This window comes from Schistocerca americana, chromosome 3 (assembly GCF_021461395.2).
Source record: "Schistocerca americana isolate TAMUIC-IGC-003095 chromosome 3, iqSchAmer2.1, whole genome shotgun sequence".
NCBI classification, from domain to species: domain Eukaryota; kingdom Metazoa; phylum Arthropoda; class Insecta; order Orthoptera; family Acrididae; genus Schistocerca; species Schistocerca americana.
The window spans coordinates 396,076,361-396,098,689 of record NC_060121.1 but is presented as its reverse complement, the minus strand read 5'-3'; the positions used below and the strand labels follow the sequence as shown (position 1 = coordinate 396,098,689).

The 22,329-nt window shown below is 43.1% G+C and overlaps 1 protein-coding gene across 1 annotated transcript in view; it reads right to left on the bottom strand.

Moving 5' to 3' along the window:
• Positions 1 to 22,329, bottom strand: part of LOC124606110 (teneurin-a) — a 360,362-nt gene that overhangs the window by 194,690 nt on the left and 143,343 nt on the right. Inside the window, exons 4-5 of the mRNA XM_047138074.1 lie at positions 12,864 to 13,173; positions 3,347 to 3,659 (exon numbers count right to left, since the gene is read on the bottom strand). Of these exons, the coding sequence (XP_046994030.1) occupies positions 3,347 to 3,659; positions 12,864 to 13,173 (623 nt within the window). The remainder of the gene's footprint in view (positions 1 to 3,346; positions 3,660 to 12,863; positions 13,174 to 22,329) is intronic.

The window sequence follows — 22,329 nt, the reverse complement described above, 5'->3', positions numbered from 1 at the left end:
ACTGATGGGATTTCACCCATGATCTATTCCTATAGCTCAAAGGTAGTATGTAGTCATCAAGTTAAGTACTATAATCCAGGCACAAGGCATCATAGCATTATTAGCCACACTGATAGCCGCCACAATCAGACTATGAAGTTACAAAGATGCTCTCTGTTCTCTCTCATAGAGATCTGTATCAGAAGCTGACAGTGAATATTGTCTATTTACTAACCTTTGCCACTCTATTCATTCTGTTCAGTTTACATACCTATTGTGTTTATGATTTGTATTTCACTTCGAAACTTCCAATTCCCACCTTTATGCATATTTATTTAGTTCCTGGGTTGGAAAAAAGGTATGAAACAATTTTAAAAAAATATATATATCCATCCCAGAAGCATGGGGGAAAAGCTCAGAAAATTCCACATCTACAAACAACGAGAAACAACCTGTCCAAGAGAACAAGACACCACATAGACACATATGCAGGCATTAACAAAGAGATATCAGCTAACGCTCCAGTGATTTGTGGCATTCACATTCCACAGCATAAAAATATCAGTAAACAACAATTGATAGACCACAGATGGAAAATGGTAGTTTACTAGGCATCGGTTTATTTTCTTAAGTTGAAATGAAGAGGTGTGTTATTTGTCGTGTAATTTCATGAGATTCAAAGTCAAATCAGACATTGTACCATGAATAATACATGACGTGGTTGTTTGTTTCGCATAAAACAAGACGAAAGTGGACTCCTGCGCATTATCTTAGCAGAAATGTATATCATGCCTTTGATGTCGGAGAGGTTGGAGGAGATCTCGACAACATTCACCAACACTTAGGTGAATTTCTCTATTTTCTAGAGATAATAGTATGTCGGTACTAACCAGCCATCACCCACAGATTTTCGTGAAAATCTCATTTGATGAAAATTTTTTAACGAAATTCCATTAGATGGCCATTCGTTGTATACTATAGTGTGCGTGATGTTGAAGGCAACCTAGTTTTGACATGTTGCGCTTATTTATCTTCACTAACCGTCGGTGGCCGTCTCCTAACTTTGAACATGTCTGAACGGTGGTAACTGCTCTCCCCAGACTGCGCCATACTTGTACTTCAACGGTACGTAATTTGCTTTGTATAGTCAATGAAACTGAACATTAAATCAGACACTATAAACGGATGCAGGATACACACGAAACTGCTTGCCTGACAAACACGTATACGAAATAATGCTGAAGCGTGTGTTTTGTAGCTTTGAGAAAGCACTAGGGCTGCACGAGCAGCTTGATGCTTGATCGGATTTCTATTATGCAAGTGTCGAACCTTGTGCATTCTTGAGCGTGTTTACCAAGAATAGGAAGGCTTGTGCAAGCATTCACATTTGATTTGATTTACTTTTTATTTGCCCCTGCTAAATTATGTTCTGTAGAAAGGTTGTAGGACACGTGAACGAATACAACATTACACGGAGAATGACAGAATAACAGCAATACTGTGAAACAGTTTCCCTAGCGTATATACCGCGAACAGTTAAAATGGGAATAGTATTTTCATTTATTTAACCCCTCTTTACTCAACATATAACGTTTCCTCTTCCCTTTCTTTTTTTTATGGACTGCCAAGTCAGCGCATCGTCACGTGAGCGCGACGTTTTCTGGTACACAAACCCGTACTAAGTGCAAGCATGCTCGAGCCATGTGGACACGCGAGAAATACGTGCATGCTTGAGCAAGCACGCTCGCCCACACGTGCTTGTCAAGCATACAGTCACGTACCTTTAGGATACGAGGGATCTGTAGCACTGCTGACAATATGTAGCCTACTGGTACTAATAAGTACAATATGTTGCGCAGGGGATGTTGGGAGCTGCCTAGCACTTCATCTGTGGTTGCTGCACTATATTGGTGTTCTGTGGTCGCTGCCTAGCACTTCGTTTGCTACTGATGGGAAGTGAAATGTGGGGTTAACAATCCCCACATCCGCCTCTCAGTGTCACGACAAACAGCAGACTGGAGTCAACACTGCGTTTACAATATCTGCTACAATTGTACGGCGTGCTGCATCGTTTCCTAGCTACTGCTGGTAACGGGCAGAAACAATTCGTACGCTCCGAAGTTAGCCGACTTCCACTGATTCCTCCGCTCCCAGGAAAGTGTCAGGTCAAATTACGCATATAAAATTTTTAGGTAATATCTAAGAAAATTTTATTTCACTGATGTAAGTATTAACAGATACTGCGCCCCCTAATTTTAGGATCTTAATCTCAGCAACATTATGAGCACTACTTAAATCGCTAAAACTACCTATCATAGTTGATATTTGTTAGTTCCATGGCCAGCAAGGAAAAAACGCTATTTACGAATAATAAATCTCTCCATTATAAAACTGAAATAAAGTATTTTGGCCACTACATCCCTAGGCTGTGTATACATCGAAAGTGACCACGGTGCTCAAGTCTTGTTTTACTATTAAGAGAAGGGTACCACTTTTCAAGATTTCTACTATGGTTTGAAATGATGGCAAGACGCTGACTTGTACAGGCTGTCTCGAATATGATTATGTATTATTACTACTCACGTTAAAAGTGTAGCATTCTTTCCACTTTCCCCGAACCAATGCCATTTGCGACTTCTGTGGGCTCAAGCGAGAGCTCATGGGAGGGCAGAGTTGAAGTCTTTTATGTTTTGTGGTGAAAGTTTGTTATGCCTCAGTATCACTGATGGCCGTATGTTGGTTAGAAGGAAGCCAGTTGAGAGCCGGTAATCAATATGCCTGCGTACTAGACGCACTGGGTCTACATCTGCAGTTATGATCTAGGATTTGATTTCGTATGACAGCAGGAGCGCTCTTGTGGTATCTCTCGCACCCTGAATGCACATTTGTACGTCAGTCTGGTGACTCGACATGTTGTGCTGCTATTTATAAACAGTATCCCAGGGGGTGATTTCCAACAGGATAACGCTCACCCACATATCACAGTTGTAACCCAATGTTCGCTACAGAGTGTCGGTACGTTGCCTGGGCCTGGTCAATCACCAGGCAATAACCATCCGTGTATTAACCGACCAAGTGCAACAGGCATGGAACACTGTCCCACTACCTGACATCTGGCACCTGTACAAGACAATGCATGCACGTTTGCATTCAACATTCTGGTCGTTACACCGGTTATTGATGTACCAGCACTTCACATTTGCAATAACTTATATCGTGCTTACATTAACGTCTGAGCTCGCAATGTTACATATGCTAGCTAGAAAAAAACATTTTCGAAATTTCATTTCTCATCGTTAATTATTTTTTGGTGCAGGATTTTGTTTCGTCAGTGTAGTGTAGCATACAGTGAGAGCCTGAGACTCACTTTTGGAGCAGTCGACGCCCTCGTAGCCGTCTATGCAGTCGCATTTGCCCAGGTAGCAGGATCCGTGGCCGGAGCAGTCGTTGGGGCACGCAGTGGACACGCCCTCGTCCTCGGCGACGACGAGGGTGACGCGGTGCGGGCGCAGGTCGTCGTTGTAGACGGAGAGGAACCAGCGGCCCGTGTCCAGATACTGCAGCAGCGTCACGTTGACCATCATGAGCAGGCTGCCTCCCACCGTGCCGACGCCCAGGCCCGTGGAGCGCCGGTTGCGGCTCTGCATCCGCGAATCCTGCTTCTTCTGCAGCTGCTGCTGCTGTTGCTGCTGAGGCTTCTGCTGATGCTGCTGTTCGGTCCGTTTCGTCTGGTTCCTCACGATCTGTTCACAGTTCAAGACCTCAACATTACATATGACGCCTCGAAGCCCATTAAGATCAAAATACGAACATGAGCAAATACACTACTGGCCATGAAAATTGCCACACCACGAAGATGACGCGCTACAGACGCGAAATTTAACCGACAGGAAGAAGATGCTGCGATATGCAAATGATTAGCTTTTCAGAGCATTCACACAAGGTTGGCGCCGGTGGCGACACCTACAACGTGCTGACGTGAGGAAAGTTTGCAACCGATTTCTCATACACAAACAGCAGTTGACTGGCGTTGCCTGTTGAAACGTTGTTGTGATGCCTCGTGTAAGGAGGAGAAATGCGTACCATCACGTTTCCGACTTTGATAAAGGTCGGATTGTAGCCTATCACGATTGCGGTTTATGGTATCGCGACATAGCTGTTCGCGTTGGTCGAGATCCAGTGACTGTTGGCAGAATATGGAATCGGTGGGTTCAGGAGGGTAATACGGAACGCCGTGCTGGATCCCAACGGCCTCGTATCACTAGCAGTCGAGATGACAGGCATCTTATCCGTATGGCTGTAACGGATCGCGCAGCCACGTCTCCATCCCTGAGTCAACAGATGGGGACGTTTGCAAGACAACAACCACCTGCGCGAACAGTTCGACGACGCTTGCAGCAGTATGGACTATCGGCTCGGACACAATGACTGCGGTTACCCTCGACGCTGCATCACATACAGGAGCGCCAGCGATGGTGTAATCAACGACGAACCTGGGTGCACGAGTGGCAAAACGTAATTTTTTCGTATGAATTCAGGTTCTCTTTACAGCATCATGATGGTCGCATCCGTGTTTGGCGACATCGAGGTGAACGCACATTGGAAGCCTGTATTCGTCATCGCCATACTGGCCTATCACCCGGCGTGATGGTATGTGGTGCCATTGCTTACACGTCTCGGACACCTCTTGTTCGAATTGACGGCACTTTGAACAGTGGACGTTATATTTCAGATGTTTTACGACCCGTGGCTCTACCCTTCGTTCAATCCCTGCGAAACCCTACATTTCAGCAGGATAATGCACGGCCGCATGTTGCAGGTACTGTACGGGCCTTTCTGGATACATAAAATGTTCGACTGCTGCCTTGACCAGCACATTCTCCAGATCTCTCACCAATTGAAGACGTCTGGTCAATGGTGGCCGAGCAACTGGCTTGTCACAATACGCCAGTCACTACTCTTGTGGAACTGTGGTATCGTGTTGAAGCTGCAAGGGCAGTTGTACCTGTACACGCCATCCAAGCTCTGTTAGACTCAATTCCCAGGCGTATGAAGGCCGTTATTACGGCCAGAAATGGTTGTTGTGGGTACTGATTTCTCAGGATCTATGCACCCAAACTGCGTGAAAATGTAATCACATGTCAGTTCTAGCATAATATGTTTGTGCAATGAATACCCGTTTATCATCTGCATTTCTTCTTGGTGTAGCAATTTTAATGGCCAGTAGTGTAAATTATGATTAGATTGCAATTCATGTGATTCCACTGTGCGCTGCGATCGTTGAGCACAGGCAAGGGAGAAAAGGGTAGCAACGATCGCGGAATCCGTCGTTTTATCACAGCATGTCTAGCGCTAAAAATTACAAAACAGGATAGTCAGCAACAATTAGGAGATAGTTAACAACGTATCGTATGTGCAAACATAAGCACCAGACATTTACATACCATATAACAACACGTGACATTAGTCCGAAGTGACACTTCTCAATAATTCCATGGACGTGCCAGCAGCCGCACACTCCATTTTCTAAAGATACTTATCTACAACTACATTTACTTGCATACTCTGCAAATCACTCTCAAGCGAGTGGCAGAGGGTTCATCGAACCATCGTCATAATAATTCTCTATTATTCCACTCTCGAACAGCGCGCGGAAAAAAACGAACACCTATATCTTTCCGTGCGAGCTCTGATTTGTTAATCTGTTTTCCTTAGCTAAATTTACATTTAAGTTATTTCTGTAAGAAATGTAAACAAAATTTACTGGAAGAACATAGCCAATTTTTCCTTTATTTCCAGTTGGTACTTGGGCATATTACAATTTTCCGACGAATTGCTGAACCCGTGGAAAGGACTCAGATCCAGACTAAAGTAGCTACTGAACCATTTATCAGAAAATTCAGACATTAAAGCGATTTCATCATGAGTTTTACACTGCTTCGTGTATCCGATTTTCCACTCTGATTTCTTCCGTTTTCAGGTGTCTTACAATAACATGATATTTTCACTCTGCAATGGAGTGTGCACTGATATGAAACTTCCTGACAGATTAAAACAGTGTGCCGGGGCGAGACTCGAACTCGGGACCTCTGCCTTTCGCGGGCAAGTGTGTACCATCTGAACTACCCAAGCACAAATCAGGCCCCGTCCTCACAGCTTTACTTTTGCCAGTACCTCGTCTCCTACCTTCCAAATTTCACAGAAGCTCTCCTGCGAACCTTGCAGAACAAGCACTCCTGTAAGAAAGGATATTGCGGAAACATGGCTTTGCCACATCCTGGGGGATCTTTCCAGAATGAGAAGACAAAGGTCCCGAGTTCGAGCTTCCGTCCGGCACACACTTTTAATGTGCCAGAAAATTACATATCAGCGCACACTCCGCTGTAGAGTGAAAATCTGGCTGGCTTAGTCCATGTGATATAGAAGAGCCTAATAAGAGCAATGTGTTTCACCACGAGTTCGCTAAGTAGCCACAAGAGCGAAACGGAAATGGCCATCCATATCCTGTTGCAGCCGATACAAGAGAGGTGCTCTGTTAACATCCTGAAAGCGTACTTTTCAAGAAGAAATAGATAACATTTTATTTCTTCCCTCAAAAGCCTTGCGAAATGGCCGCAATGCTTAAGTGATACAAATTCTATGCCAAACACAGGACTTACTAACAACAAGAGCCCCATTCGTGAAGTGAATAGGAAACAGAAATAGTAGTGGTAAGCCAAGTACCCTCCACACACACACACACACACACACACACACACACACGCGCGCGCTAAAGTAAAGTGGCTTGTAATTATACGAGGAGTACCCAAAAAGTTTTTAATACAATAACGAAAAAATTTAGTATCGACCATGAAATGGGTGATCATTTTAGTCCTCTATATATTCGCCCTTTAGTGCAACACATTTTTCAACTGATGGATGACTTTGGGGAGATCTTTGTTGCAGAAGTATGCATTTTGACTGTTCAGAGAACATTCCACCTTATCCGAGGTAAGAGGAAGAAGTATACAGGGTGAACATTAATAAAACCTACAAACTGCAGGGACGGATTCAGGACTGGAAATGGAGAAAAAAGGTCCTAGGAACCCATGTCCGAAAACGCATCGTTGTCACTGTAGATGGCGCTACAGAATGAGAATTCCTCTGACCACGTGCCGTGTGTTCTGTGTGTGCTGCAGGCTGTGTGATTGACGCAGCATAATGGAAGTAGCAGAATGGTCCGGTATTCCTGTCGTGAACAAGCCGAGACGGTGTTTGAATATGGCCAAGCGCATGGAAATGGTCGAAAGGCAGCACGGCTATACAAAAATAAGTACGATCACACACACCTACCACATCACACAATATTTCAAGCCCTTTTTGTACAGTTGTGTGTTCGTGGGATCTTTCAGACTGAGGAACGTGCAGCGAGGCTGTGGACTGTGCGTACACGAGATTTGGAGGAGCAAGTCTTACAGGATATTTAGACGAACCCTAGTACAAGCTCCAGGCGAGTGGGCCGCCAATATGGTGTAAGCCAAAGTGTATCCTGCATAATAAACGCTACTATCCATTTTGAACATCTGTTGTAGCGTGGATGAGATGCAGCTCTGTACCATGCTCCGAGACGATTTGTTGTCATTGAACGCACACCGTCCATTTCCGAACACATGTTCATAACAGATTTTTTACTCCATTTATAGTCAGGAATCCACCACTTCAGTTCGTCTGTTTTATTAATGTTCACCCTGTATGAGTGCCATGTCAGGGGTATAGAGATTATGAGCGAAATTTGATAGGGAAAATAAGCAGTATGTGTGACTGTATTCTCTGCAAAGCAAGCTGCGGTGGGGGAGGGGGGAGTGCTATCGTGGATCACAAACAACTCTTTGAACGGCTTCCCTCGACGCTTCGCCTTGATGCCCTTCCGTAACTTCATGGGGAGATTACTGTAGTATGCTCCTGTCATGGTTTGTCCCTTAAGAGCTTAATCTGTTAGCGCCGCACCGTATCTGTCCCAAAAACTTTCAGCTTCGCCTCGCCCGATGACTGTTATAACGAAGTGCCCAAAACCAGGCCATAAATTAGTTTATGATTTTAAAAAAACGGAAGATAGTACAATATTATGGTTTAAAAGCATGTAATATTTACTTTGTAATTTTCACCGTTAACATTTTACTCTCAATAAATGTAATGAGAAGTTACCATGAAAAAAATTACAGTGTTTTCCAAAACCTTACATGTAGCGAGTTGGAAAAATAGTTGCCAAAGTCCGACTCCTTGTAAAAATATTAAATATAACACTAAATAAAATTAGGAAACGGATTTAAAGCCGAGGAAACATAATCTAGTTTCAAATTAGGCACAGTACAGCATCTTCCAGAGAGATATAGAATTTCTCTCACTACTGAACCGAAGTGCCCTGCTGTAGAATGTTCTCATAGGCTTTCTTTCTGGTTGTTTGATTTTGTGACTTTTAAGGAAAGGACTAACCCATTCTTTCCCAACAGATTGTCTTTTGAAGGGTGTTCAGTGTTATTACTCCCTGCCAGTTGTAGGGCCACTCTTCACAAGTCAAAAAAAGAAGCTATCATAGCAAGGCAATACTAAAAAATTCCTTCTTCAGCTTCTCTACCCAAAATTGTAAGTTTGCTGCTCCCTTAGGTGTACTATACTTCATGCTGGACAATCTCGCAAGTACTGTTTTTGGATCTGTAAACTGTTTATTGGCCTTCTGCCAACATGTGTTTTTCTCAACTGCAACAATAACTTTAGTCAGTTTAGACGAACTCCACTTTCCCTGTTGAATTTTCCCCATGATCCTCTTGGAATCTGCAAGAGAATTCCAGGAGAAGAGGAGTATGTGCAATTTTGTCAAGTAAAGACGAGGCTGAAAACCGTGACTATTATATTAAATAAACTGTTGATGGTGTGTAGCAACCAGGCACAAACGGGTTTTAAGTTACTTTACCGATTTCGGATTTATACAGTTCATCATCAGACGACTCCCATACTTTTGTCAAAATATATGATGCTTTTGTTTACTGGTGAGTTGTCCTAAAATAAACGCTAATTTATTACAGGTCTGCAAATGTGAATTATTTTGTATTCTAGGGAAATTCAGCAGGAAACCAGTGCACCATGTATTTTGACGAAAGCATGAAAGGCGTCTGATGATCAATTGTATAAATTAGAAGCCGGTAACTGTACTTTATGAATAAAGGAGCCTAAAGCTAATTTGTGGCTAGCTGCTTTACACCATCATTTATTTATAAGAGTATGTTCTAATAAAGTAATGGGTCAGGTTTGAGCAACTGATGGGGGTACTTTTACGCGAATAGACTCTACATTTTGTTACCTGAATAAATTTTTAACCAAACATTTAAAAGAAACGGTTGAACGCAAACATTAACCTTAAACCTTACCATTCAAGAACACATATAGTTTAAAAGGTGTATCTGTCAATATCTAGGAGAAATAACGAAAAATATAGCATAGTATGAAACTTTCCCCATTGTCAAAACATGTAATGGTGAAATAATAAGTAACAAGTGAGGCCAGAGACCTGTGGCCCCCCTCCCCCACTCCCCCCCCCCCTCCCCCCTCACAGTTACAGAGCGGTGGGAGACTGAACCACTATTTACATTTGGTACCACTAGAGTCCAGGAAAACGCAGAGCCAAGAGACAAGGTGGTTCACTTTAGAGGTGGAGTCCAATTTAAGGCACTTTCCTCCAATATTTCGACTTTATCGGAGGTGAGTCCACTTGTTTCCACTGCTTACTTTGCTCCTTTGTCTGTCATCCACCACTCGTCCACGGTAATTAGGCGGATAAAGAAGTCGTTTGGGATGACCTTGATCCTGCTGCGACAATTCCGCTATTGCCTCGATTCGGCGGGCTTTTCGGATTGGTGTGAGCTTTAGCAGAACCTAGCACATGCACTGACCATTCAGCTTCAAAAAACCCTGGGATAGACGACGTCTCGATCACACGGAATGAATAAAATGCTAATAGTTTACTACAAATATCATAAGTAATATAACCAATTTGTTGCACCTGTGATTTCTAAACATATCAGAATTTAGTTTTAATATTGTGATAACACAAAAATAAAAAGTAAGTCTTTTCCTCTTCATTCGTATTTTCAATGAACCTATTGCCATAAAATACGAAATGAATTTTTGACTTAATATTTACACGAAATATAATTAGTTCAGTACAAGGTTGAGATAAAAATAGAGGATCTTGAAGAAAATGTCCAACAGTAACATGATCATTGTTTTGTCTTTTGAACGTGTATTTTCTGTTCCTCTTTGCTGTTTTCAGTAGTCCTTCACTATCCCTCATGTCTTTCAGAAAATACTAGAATTCACCACAACCTTCAGAAAAGTTCATTTTTATTAGAAGTTCTCATTTCACTAAGTACATGGACATTCGATTTCTTTCTTCTGACTACTGGTTCTCCATCATGCTGAAGTTTTTTTCAGCAAATGAGTTACTGGTAAGAACTGAAAATATATATATGAGCCCAAGCAATTGGGGATTGGAAATGTCAGTTGTGGTATGCTGCTTAAAGAAATCCAACCAAACCTGGCCTTCTGCTTTACTTTTATCGATTCCATCATACGCATTCCGGAAATCGTAGAATTCATTGTATAACCAACTTTCATCCAGAGTAAAATTCAGTTTATTGGTAACCTTTAAAATATACTGCCACTGCAGATGAAAATCTTCTTGTTCTTTACGCGAAATACTTGAAAGCAGATTGAACACTGTTCTCAGGAAAGTTATAATTTTGTGGACACACAATCAATGCAATGTGACGAGAAAGATCGTGCATCATTTTCAAAATTTAACCTCTGCGATTTTGGTATTTCTTTCAGGGTTCATGAACTTTCTTTCCTAAGAATTTGTCTTGTTCCCTGCTCTCTAGCTTGCTCCTAAGTTCCAGCTCAACAGAAGTAGGCTAAATACACTGCATAAAATGTAGATAGCATTCAGGAAGTGAATGTTCAGTTTCTTCAATATCGTGCTTCCCGCTTAATGTCACAAATTGCCAAATCAATCTTGAACAGTCTCCCTCGCCCTTTGAAATGAAATACAATTTGATGGGAGGCCAGCAGTATGCAATATTGTCAACTACAGGAAGTAGCGAGAGCCATTTTGTGCGAGCTGGTCGTAATATTTCCCCATCTTGTACGAACGTGCCGTAATATTTCCTAAATTTCTATCTCCACAAACTCTGAAAATTCTCTCAGTGACTAAACATTTGAAGCAGAGAAACTAAATTCAAGGTAGATTTTGATAACTAATGGCCTCTACATCATAATGAAATGTTTTAAGACCACATTTTACAGTATTATTTATGACACGGCACTTGCAATTAGCTCACAAAAAATGGATGGATTTTCGTTTTCCATTAAGACAAACACACGTGAGGCAAACGCCAAACTGTTCTTGCCATATTTCACTCGAACATCGGCTAAGCTATATGCACTTACTTGATTCAGACGAAAGGCATTACCAGTGTTACGTTCTTTATTTCATGCAAAATTTCTTTCTCTGTTTCTTCGGAATCTTCGTAAAAATCTAGTAATCTCTGACGTAGCCTGCGATTAGAATAAAAGTTCTGAACTCCATAAAGATATTTTTTTTGTATTTTCTCGGCTTGAGGCATCTGAGAACACACAAAAATAAAAAAGGTTTATGTAGCTCGTCTATGGCTACATCTTGACAGTATGGGCCAAGAACGTTTTCCGAGATAGCCATTGCTTTAGTTCTTCCACACGTAACTTCAGACGCAATGTTACGGCGTGGGAACAAAGAATGGTGCAGTTTCATTTGACAATCCAATGATTTGTAACTAAAGCCGTGTTTTACACTTTATTTAACAGATGCAACTAAAGCATGTATCACGGCATCTTCTTCAGACGTATGCTTGTTCACTAAGAAAGTTGTAACTGTTTTACTTTTATAAAACTGCTGTTGTGCAAGAATGTGTTTTTGTGTCTTCTTCCTTCAAATTTTATCGAAAACATGGCGGGGCAAATCACACACTTTGCTCTAAAGTCGTTATCTTCCAACACTAGTCGTTATTGAAAGCCGTGTATTTTTTAAATTCTTCTTCGAAACAGACGAACTTGAATTGTCGTCATAATTAGAGGAAGGTCTAAACATGTTTCCCAAAGGCCGGTACTTTCTAATTATTTACTGCTCAAACTGGACGTGAAACGCGGTAGCAGATGAACTACCCAATAATCCCTAATTTAATAGGAAAATGTGTAATTTGAATCATGTATAATGACTGGAGGAGGAAATTCACACGTCATTCTTTTTCTGCCGCGCGGGGTTAGCCGAGCGGTCTCGGGCGCTACAGTCATGGACTGTACGACTGGTCCCGACTCGTCTACACCACCTGCAACTGCGCGATATGATGGTGCACTGCTGCCGTGCACTTGTTCCAACTCGCCGCGTGAGAGTCTTCCCACGGGCATGGGTGTGTCACGGGCATGTGTGTGTGTGTGTGTGTGTGTGTGTGTGCGTATTGTCCGTAGCGTAAGTTAGATTAAGTAGTGGGTAAGCTTATGGACCGATGACCTTAGCAGTTTGGTCCCATTGATCTTCCCACAAATTTTTTCCTCCGACTCGGAGTGGATTGTTACAGCGTTGTCCCACTTCAGATGCAGAAAACGAATTGCCACACAATACGCCAGTTTATGAAAGGTCAGTACCATTTTGCTTTTGTTCCTCTAGCGGTGTACTACAGTATTGTCACGCAGGGATTTCAATGTGTATAGATTTTATAGATATTGTACCTGCCAACAAACAAAAAATTAAGCACTTGATAAGTAGAACTTCATGACTACCCTTCGAAGACGCAGATGAGTGACGATATACGAGGTACCTGATCGGGGCTGCGCTCCAGGTGGTTGCGGTTGACGATGAAGGCAGGCGCGGGCACGACGTGGCCCACCAGCTCGGCGACGACGCCGGCGCCCGGCGTCGCGACGCCCCTGGTGAAGCTGACGGCGGCGTGCCTCGGCGGCCGGTACAGCTCCCGCAGGTCGGCGTCGTCGGGCGGCGAGCGCCGAAGCCGGTGGTCCACGCGGCCGCCCTTGACGAACTCGACGAAGTCGTACTGCGTCACGCTGGGTGCCACATTCCGGCGCCCGTACACCGCGAAGTTGGCGCCCCAGGGCAGCGTGAAGTTGAACCTGCGGGAAACGGGCGGTTTCTGTGCACAGCGGGACACTGGTCGGCGACGCAGCCTTTCAACTACACTTCTCGAACAACCACCATCTTCAAATCTGTGAACGTTTGTGGATGTAGATCCGAGGGGAGCGAAGACCCAAAATGTTTGACTCTGTTTGCCGTTGGCCGTAATGGAAGGACGAGGTGTCCATCTGTGGGTGACGAACCCACAGGAAGTAAGACTGGTAATGGAACTACCATCTCTGAACTTCCAGTCTTAGCACCCTCATTTTAAGGAGTGGCACAGCATATCCTCTGCAGCATATGTCATGGTTATGCCGCCAGATTTTACAAAGAGCAGCGAGACGCCGTTCATCCATATGCTGTAGTGTGGATACTTAAACCTGGTATTTTTAGGACAGTATTTTGAAGTGTGGTTGTGTTAGATACCAGCAGAGATCGGTCCTGTACCACCTCATTTACGACATTGCCGACCTCAGGTAGCTAATGCGGGGCAATCGACTGGTTGGCCAGTCGGTGGTTTTTTCGTTCAGTCGTTTTTTTTTTCAGTTAAATGAAACTACCGAATGAAACCAGCCTCTGCGCCTATGTCAGGTACATGAATGCTTTCATTGACTTGATGGATTTGAATGGTCATACTTAAAGAGAGACAACCGACTGACCCAAGTCCAAGTTTATTTTTAAATAAATGGACCGTTCCTTTTTTATTTAAACTTCTTGAAGATCTGTCTTGCTCTTCCCACTTTTTCTGCAGCCATCACCTACAATTCTGTTTCGGTAAGGTGACGTGAACAGAAAGCATGAAAGGTAAATTTTTTGGTTTGATGACTAGGTCACTTGCTTTTTAAACATGTATTGTCACTAGTCGGAAGTAGATTTCTGCGAGACATTTTTTCATCATTCGTTAATTCCCTCTGCATTCCTTTAATTAATAGAGTTTCTCAATATGAAGAATCCGCGCAGATAATGTAGATTGCATTGAGTTTATGTCGAGGATTACTTTTTATCAGTAACATGATTCCATCCATTCCCACGCCACTGAGCTTTTCGTCACTTTGACCAAACACAAAGTTCGCTTTTAAGAAAACGCCTTACTCGTAAACACGCATGAAAACCTGAATTAAAAGCCTATTTACTGACACTCGATGAAAAGCAAATATTGGAACGGCAGTAACAGTGGCTACAGGCGATAACAGAGTGCAGTCAACAACAGTGATTTAATAATGGCAAAACGATGTAATGTTTCCGCTAAGTACTGAATGCGGCGGACTATATCGACTGTGTTTATTCGGTTGCTTCCACAGACTGGTTTCACTCGAAAGATCATAGACTGATTTCACTAAGGAGAATGAGTGAATAATTCAACTGATACGTGAAACTACAAACAAGTGAGTGTTTTTTTTTTCAACAACGGATTAAACCGATTATTTTCATTCGGTCTACGCGGTGGCCATTGCCTAATACTCTGGGTACTGAGCTTTATTTGGTGCCGTACGTCGCTCGTTGTCTTCTTTTCTAATTCTGAAATGAGTGAAGAGAGTAAACCTTGTCCATGAGGCGCCTTCGAGTACGACTCCCACGGCACAAGAGACGGTCCCTATGACCCTGTGTCATTTATACTTTCTCAGTAGCAGCCAACACTTCGAGAGGGAGGAAGGACTTGTCTCAAGCTCCGGTGGTTCAGCTACTAGTCTGCTAACGCTCGCGGCCGACTGTCAGGCTAAAGCCGTCATAACACGGTACGTTGATGTGGAGCTCCATGAGTTTTGTGACATTACTTTGTGCTATTCCACGTTGAGAAACCGTGTCGTCACGGGAAACACAAAATAATTTCTGCAATATTTGGAAAACGTGCCACGTAAAGTAAAGACAATAAGGAACAAGAACGCTCCCTATCCCAACGTCACAAGCAGAAGATGCAAGACGCCATCTGTGACTGTCGCGCTCAGTAGAAGTGTTCACTCTGTACAGGACCTGAGCTGTCAGTGGCCTCGCACCGGGAGAAAATTTACCGCTAGCAGTTTTGAAATGAAGATAATACGCTCCCTATCCCAACGTCACAAGCAGAAGATGCAAGACGCCATCTGTGACTGTCGCGCTCCGTAGAAGTGTTCACTCTGTACAGGACCTGAGCTGTCAGTGGCCTCGCACCGGGAGAAAATTTACCGCTAGCAGTTTTGAAATGAAGATAATACGCTCCCTATCCCAACGTCACAAGCAGAAGATGCAAGACGCCATCTGTGACTGTCGCGCTCCGTAGAAGTGTTCACTCTGTACAGGACCTGAGCTGTCAGTGGCCTCGCACCGGGAGAAAATTTACCGCTAGCAGTTTTGAAATGAAGATAATACGCTCCCTATCCCAACGTCACAAGCAGAAGATGCAAGACGCCATCTGTGACTGTCGCGCTCAGTAGAAGTGTTCACTCTGTACAGGACCTGAGCTGTCAGTGGCCTCACACCGGGAGAAAATTTACCGCTAGCAGTTTTGAAATGAAGATAATACGCTCCCTATCCCAACGTCACAAGCAGAAGATGCAAGACGCCATCTGTGACTGTCGCGCTCAGTAGAAGTGTTCACTCTGTACAGGACCTGAGCTGTCAGTGGCCTCACACCGGGAGAAAATTTACCGCTAGCAGTTTTGAAATGAAGATAATACGCTCCCTATCCCAACGTCACAAGCAGAAGATGCAAGACGCCATCTGTGACTGTCGCGCTCAGTAGAAGTGTTCACTCTGTACAGGACCTGAGCTGTCAGTGGCCTCACACCGGGAGAAAATTTACCGCTAGCAGTTTTGAAATGAAGATAATACGCTCCCTATCCCAACGTCACAAGCAGAAGATTCAAGACGCCATCTGTGACTGTCGCGCTCAGTAGAAGTGTTCACTCTGTACAGGACCTGAGCTGTCAGTGGCCTCCCACCGGGAGAAAATTTACCGCTAGCAGTTTTGAAATGAAGATAATACGCTCCCTATCCCAACGTCACAAGCAGAAGATGCAAGACACCATCTGTGACTGTCGCGCTCAGTAGAAGTGTTCACTCTGTACAGGACCTGAGCTGTCAGTGGCCTCGCACCGGGAGAAAATTTACCGCTAGCAGTTTTGAAATGAAGATAATACGCTCCCTATCCCAACGTCACAAGCAGAAGATGCAAGACGCCATCTGTGACTGTCGTGCTCAGTAGAAGTGTTCACTCTGTACAGGACCTGAGCTGTCAGTGGCCTCGCACCGGGAGAAAATTTACCGCTAGCAGTTTTGAAATGAAGATAATACGCTCCCTATCCCAACGTCACAAGCAGAAGATGCAAGACGCCATCTGTGACTGTCGCACTCCGTAGAAGTGTTCACTCTGTACAGGACCTGAGCTGTCAGTGGCCTCGCACCGGGAGAAAATTTACCGCTAGCAGTTCTGAAACGAAGATAATAATATGAGCATTATCCTTCAGTGTTTTCAAGCACTGGAAATAATACAGTATTGACATAAAATTACGCATATTTTCCAACGCTTGAAAAATTCATCTGGCGTAATTACGTTTTATTAAGCCACATTTCATGATCGCAAATTAGCACAACCGTTTTATTTATATGTTCTGTTCTGCTATGGTACACTGTGAATTATTATAAATTTGCATCTCAGTAATGACGACAGAGGTTAATTGATGTATATTGTTTTCAAAGCTCGCGTAAAATTGTTTGTTGATGTACTCTTCCAACTCAATGAAATAGACAATGAAGATACTCCAAAATTCTGAGAGCTATTTGTTTGAATTATGGTTAATGATAATTTACCTAATTTAATGCTGTTTCATGAACTCGCTTGACTTTTTTTCCACTTATTTTGAGTTCAGGTTTGGTGTGTTTATCATGTTTGAACACATTTCTGTATGTTTTTATGCATGCTTTGATATTTAACCCATTCAAATACGCCAGTGTGAACATTCTTCCTCGCCACATGTCACAGTATTTTAGGTTCCCAGCTTCCACTGCTAAGCACAACGTGGGTGAGGCGTCCGTAATTGAAATGTCAGGATTTTTTACTGTGTGGCACAGATTTCCGAAGTGTTCCTTGAGATTCTGTTCTATCCAAATTCGTGAAATGATCTAAGTACAAATAAAAAGGCTGCCTTCACAGCGCAGGTTCTGCCAAGTTATGGAGATGTTTATGTGTCGAAGCAGGTGAAGGTGTACAGCGTTGCGAGTGTCGGCTTTCGGAATTCGTATATTTTATTTTGCGAAACGTTTCACAAAGGATTTTAACCAGTGTCTGGTTCACCTGAATGTGGCTACACAGGTACCTGCGTGCTTCACAAACATGCATGCTCAAATGTGCTTGGGAAGCATGTTTACATAAATTTTCTTAAGCATCAAGACTGTACAAGCAGCTTGATTTTTGACCGAATTTCGATTATCCATGCTTGTGCAAGCGTGTGCATGCTCGAGCATGTGTACCGATAATGGGGACGCTTGCAAGCATTCCTCAGAGATTTAAGTTTTTCTTGTTAATTTACATGCTGTACAAAGGTTATATCGTAACCTTAGACAAGTCAAAGAATATAGTACGGGGAAAAAGAGAAGAAAAACAGCAATATCACGAGACAGTTTCCTAGAGTGTCTACCACGAATAGTTAACATGATGTGAACATCTTCGTTTCTTTAACCACTGATTACTCTAGATAACCAAAAATGTTACAAAATCCAGCGCACCGTCGTCTGAGCTTGACATTTTCTGGTAAACAAACTGATCCTTGTACAAGCACGTCTGAGGCGTATAGAGGCGCGAGGAATTTGTGCATGCTATCGCAGGCAGGCTTTTGCAAGCGTGCTTGTCAGTATGCAACTAGTAAGGCCGCCATAATTCTGCACCCAAAGGGCTTTCGACTGCCATAGTTTGCAGCTCATGCTGTAATGGTTGAATCGCTGTTTCTTGATCACGGTGTTCCAGATTCGATTTCCAGCCGGGTCAGAGATTTTCCCGACCAATAATACCATACGATCGTTTCATTTCGAATGCCTTAAAAACTTCATCATCCCATTAAAAATTAGCTGCAGAATCGCAGTAGACAAATAGACCCGCCACGGTAGCCGTGGGCGCCAAAGCGCTACTTCCTGGACTCGAGTAAGCGCGCCGGCCGCGGACCGAATCCGCCCGGCGGATTAACGACGAGGGCCGGTATGCTGGCCAGCCTGGAAGTGGTTTTTAGGCGGTTTTCCACATCCCACAAGGTGAATACCAGGCTGGTCCCCACGTTCCACATCAGTTACACGACTCGCAGACATTTGAAAACGTTCGCACTATTTCATGGCTTACACTAGGTGCAGACAGCTGGGGTACAGTAATTCCGTCCTGAAGGGCGGGGGGAGGGGGGGTATGGGGTGGTGACAGGAAGGGCATCTGGCCACCCTCTGACACTAACATCGCCAACCCCATAGCAACAAGGCCGACACCACATTGAACTGGAACAAAGGCCCAAAGGAAATGATGATGATCGCAGCAGACAAATACCTTACTTTGCCTACTGCAACTTACCAAGAAAATTATTTCAATGTTTTGAGTTGCTAATAAAATTGTCTAGTTGTCTGCATGACATAAAAAGGAAAAGAAAGGCGATTGGGATTTATTGGCCTGTCTACATATGTTTCTGATCATGACTATTTCACCACATTTGCCATTACAGGACAATAAAAAGTAATAGAAGGAGAAAATATGTGTTGCAGCTGACAAACTGAGTTGTTTCACTGTAGTCTCTTAACCCTATTCTAAGTTGCCTACAAATATGCCATTTTTCACACCATGTGAAGCTGCTCATACTTTATTTCTTTCCCATTGTTATCACAGGCATGCCTTATATTTTCCCTGGTGCCTTTTACTGTCATGAACAAACATCTAGTGAACCATTTCATTTAAACATCGATGAATTCAGTCGCCTCGGGAGAATAACAGGGTAACTAATTAACTGTATATCGTGGATGACTTTGTGGCGAAACTTTGAAGAGAAGTACGACGCGACCTAACAAGTCAGAAGATTTTCCGTAAATGACAACGGCCACGAAAGGGCGCGGGTTTATGATCCTCCTTTGTTGGTGCCTCCAATACTCATCTCCCGTTCTCCCGTTCTCTCTCTCACTCTCTCTCTCTCTCACTCTCACTCTCTCTCTCTTTCTTTCTTTCTCGACAGTATATTACAGACACACAAACACTTTTTTTTCTGTCCGAAAAAAGAGACGGAAGTTCGAGTTCGAGACTTAACAGTTTAATACCTGGGGAGTTGGTAGTGGGACGTTCCAATTGATGACACACCTCTGCAAAGCGCAAGGACGAGGTAGATGAAGTAACGTAACTTATTAACTACTCTGCGGAAATGAATGAAAGTGCGGGAGCATGCTGCCAGAGGCGTGCCAGTCATGCACAGAAAGCTGGACTTTGCATGATGAGAGGTCAGCCTGACTAAAGCGCCGAATGGAGATGTTCTCGCAACACGAGGCAGCTGAAGGATCGCGAAAAATCGTGTATGTCAATCAGCGAACAGTTACGGTACAGTGTGATGGTTGTCATCATGAGAAAATCGCCCGGAGGCAACATTTGGATGACTTCACATGGGGAAGAATCATTGGGAAACTGGAACAAGACCGAAGTGTGACGAGTGTAGCCCAGGAGATTGTTACTGTTCACGGCTCTCTCTGACGTGCGTAGGGTGCGTTCCGAACCACAGACACTACTGCCCGAAGGAGAGAAGATGGTCGACCATGGTCAACTATAGCAGCACTATATTGAGCAACAGGCAAGAAGGGCCCCACGTAAAACAGCGGGTGCAATTGCAACCACATTTAAGACGACTTCAAGTCACACGGTCCCACTCTCCACAGTGCCACGAGGACTGTTTGGGGATGGTCTCCCTGCCCCACAACCAGTACATCGTGTTCCGTTGACACCTGCGCTACGGCAGCGCCGCTTGCGATGGAGCCAAGAACGTAGGGACTGGACCAACGAGAACTGGGGTCACCTGCTATTCTCAGATGAGAGCCGATTCCATCTGACTAAAGTGCGCGTCATTTATGTTGGCGGCCGAGTTTAGGCTCGTTCTGCGCATCTGACGTCACAAAACACAGTCAGCCAATGAACAGAGAACGACGTTGCCAGATCTCAACTGCAGTGCAGAGCATGGACGAGTGTCTTCAGTTTTAGAAACGTTCAGTCATAAATAAAATAATAGAACAAAAGCAATGTCTTGATAGCAGACTTTCTTTTATAGAAAGTTTGGTGAAAGCATTCTTTATACCAACTGCTTCATATTCTGTTAATTAATTAAACAAAACAAGCAATAAGACTCCTAATTCAGGCGATAGCAAGGAAAGATGTTTGTATCAATCTCACGAACTGCTTTTTCGCAATAAAGAACAGCGGTAATTGTTTATTTCCTATTGTACTTCGACGAAGCGTGAATATTCATAGTCATACAAACGGTGTTTGTCAGTATTTTGCGTCACTTGTTATACTTCTCAAGGAGGATGGATCATGGACGAGCTGCGTTAGCGTAACAATGAAGGTGTTGGGCTTCTATGTGCAAGGTTACGAGTTCAATTCTTGTGCGGTGCATAATATTTTCTTTATTTAAAAACAATATTGAAGTGCCATACTTAACGAATTTTATTCGTTTGAATGCAATTTTTCGAAATTTCTAGTGCATTGTCTCTTCATTAACCCTTTCGCTGCTACAGACACGTGCTCCCCACATTCCGCGCTGTGCGCGATTTTGTCATCACTGCACTTCTCGCCTGTGCAGACACATGGTGTTCCCACTGCTTTGACACACTTATCATTCGATTTCACAAAAACTATTTGGCCCAAAAATTTGATTTTTACACGTCTTCTTGACTGATACCTTTTCCCCATAAATGACTTAATTTTGTGTCGATGTTCAACGCAGTAATTATGCAGCATTAAATGTAGTAAACCATTGCACGAAATTTTGAAGAGTTTGCAGAGGTAAAAGTCCATAGCGTATACTTTCCGTATGGTCGATTTTAGTTGCCACAGTGTTGAGAATGAAATGTGGACAAGATACCTAAATTTCATATAAAATTTACTGTATAACAACATCTCATTTAATTTAAGTACCACATAGGTGTCGTATGTAATATTGAGAAATATTCCGTCTTTCGCGACTGTAGTAAAAGTTTTATTTACACCGGGCGCGTTTGGCTTTATTTTAAAGCACTTCAATCAATGAAAGGTATGGCACATACACAATGGTACTCATGTTCTCTTTCTTGTTTTTGTTCCACAGTCGCAGTTTTACCAATGGTATTGAAATATATTCCTCTTCTGCAACTGCAACAAGCGACTTATTTAGACCAGACGCGTATCTCTCTTTTGAAGCATCTCCAGTGGACAGTATTTTGTCTCTTCCATTGCCAAGTCACCTTTCGTAGTTTTGTGCTGCAGTAACACAATATTCAACGTTTGTGCTGGCTGATCAGTGTTTTAGCAAATAAATGTTGTTTGTGTGTGCCACACACAAAAATTATATTTGACATAGCTCAGAGGGCTTCACTGATAGACGGTATATTCAAGTTCTAATGTTTTTGTAAGTCCACAGTTTTGTTTAATGTATTTTGTGTACTGCCTTTTGATTGATTGAAGTGCTTCAAAATAAAGCCAAACGTGCCCGGTGTAAATAAAACTTTTGTTACAGTCGCGAAAGATGGAATATTTCTCAATATTACATACGACACCTACGTGGTACTTAAATTAAATGAGATATTGTTATACAGTAAATTTTATATGAAATTTAGGTATTTTGTCCACATTTCATTCTCAACATTGTGGCAACTAAAATCGACCATACGGAAAGTATACTCTATGAGCTTTTACCTCTGCAAACTCTTCAAAAGTTCGTGCAATGGTTAACTATATTTAATGCTGCATAATTACTGCGTTGAACATCGAAACAAAATTAAGTCATTTATGGGGGGAAGGTATCAGTCAAGAAGATGTGTAAAAATCTAATTTTTGGGCCAAATAGTTTTTGTGGAATTGAATGATAACGAGTGTCAAAGCAGTCGGAACACCATGTGTCTGCACAGGCGAGCAGCGCAGTGACAAAATCGCGCACAGCGCGGAATCCAGGGAGCACGTCTTTGTAGCAGCGAAAGGGTTA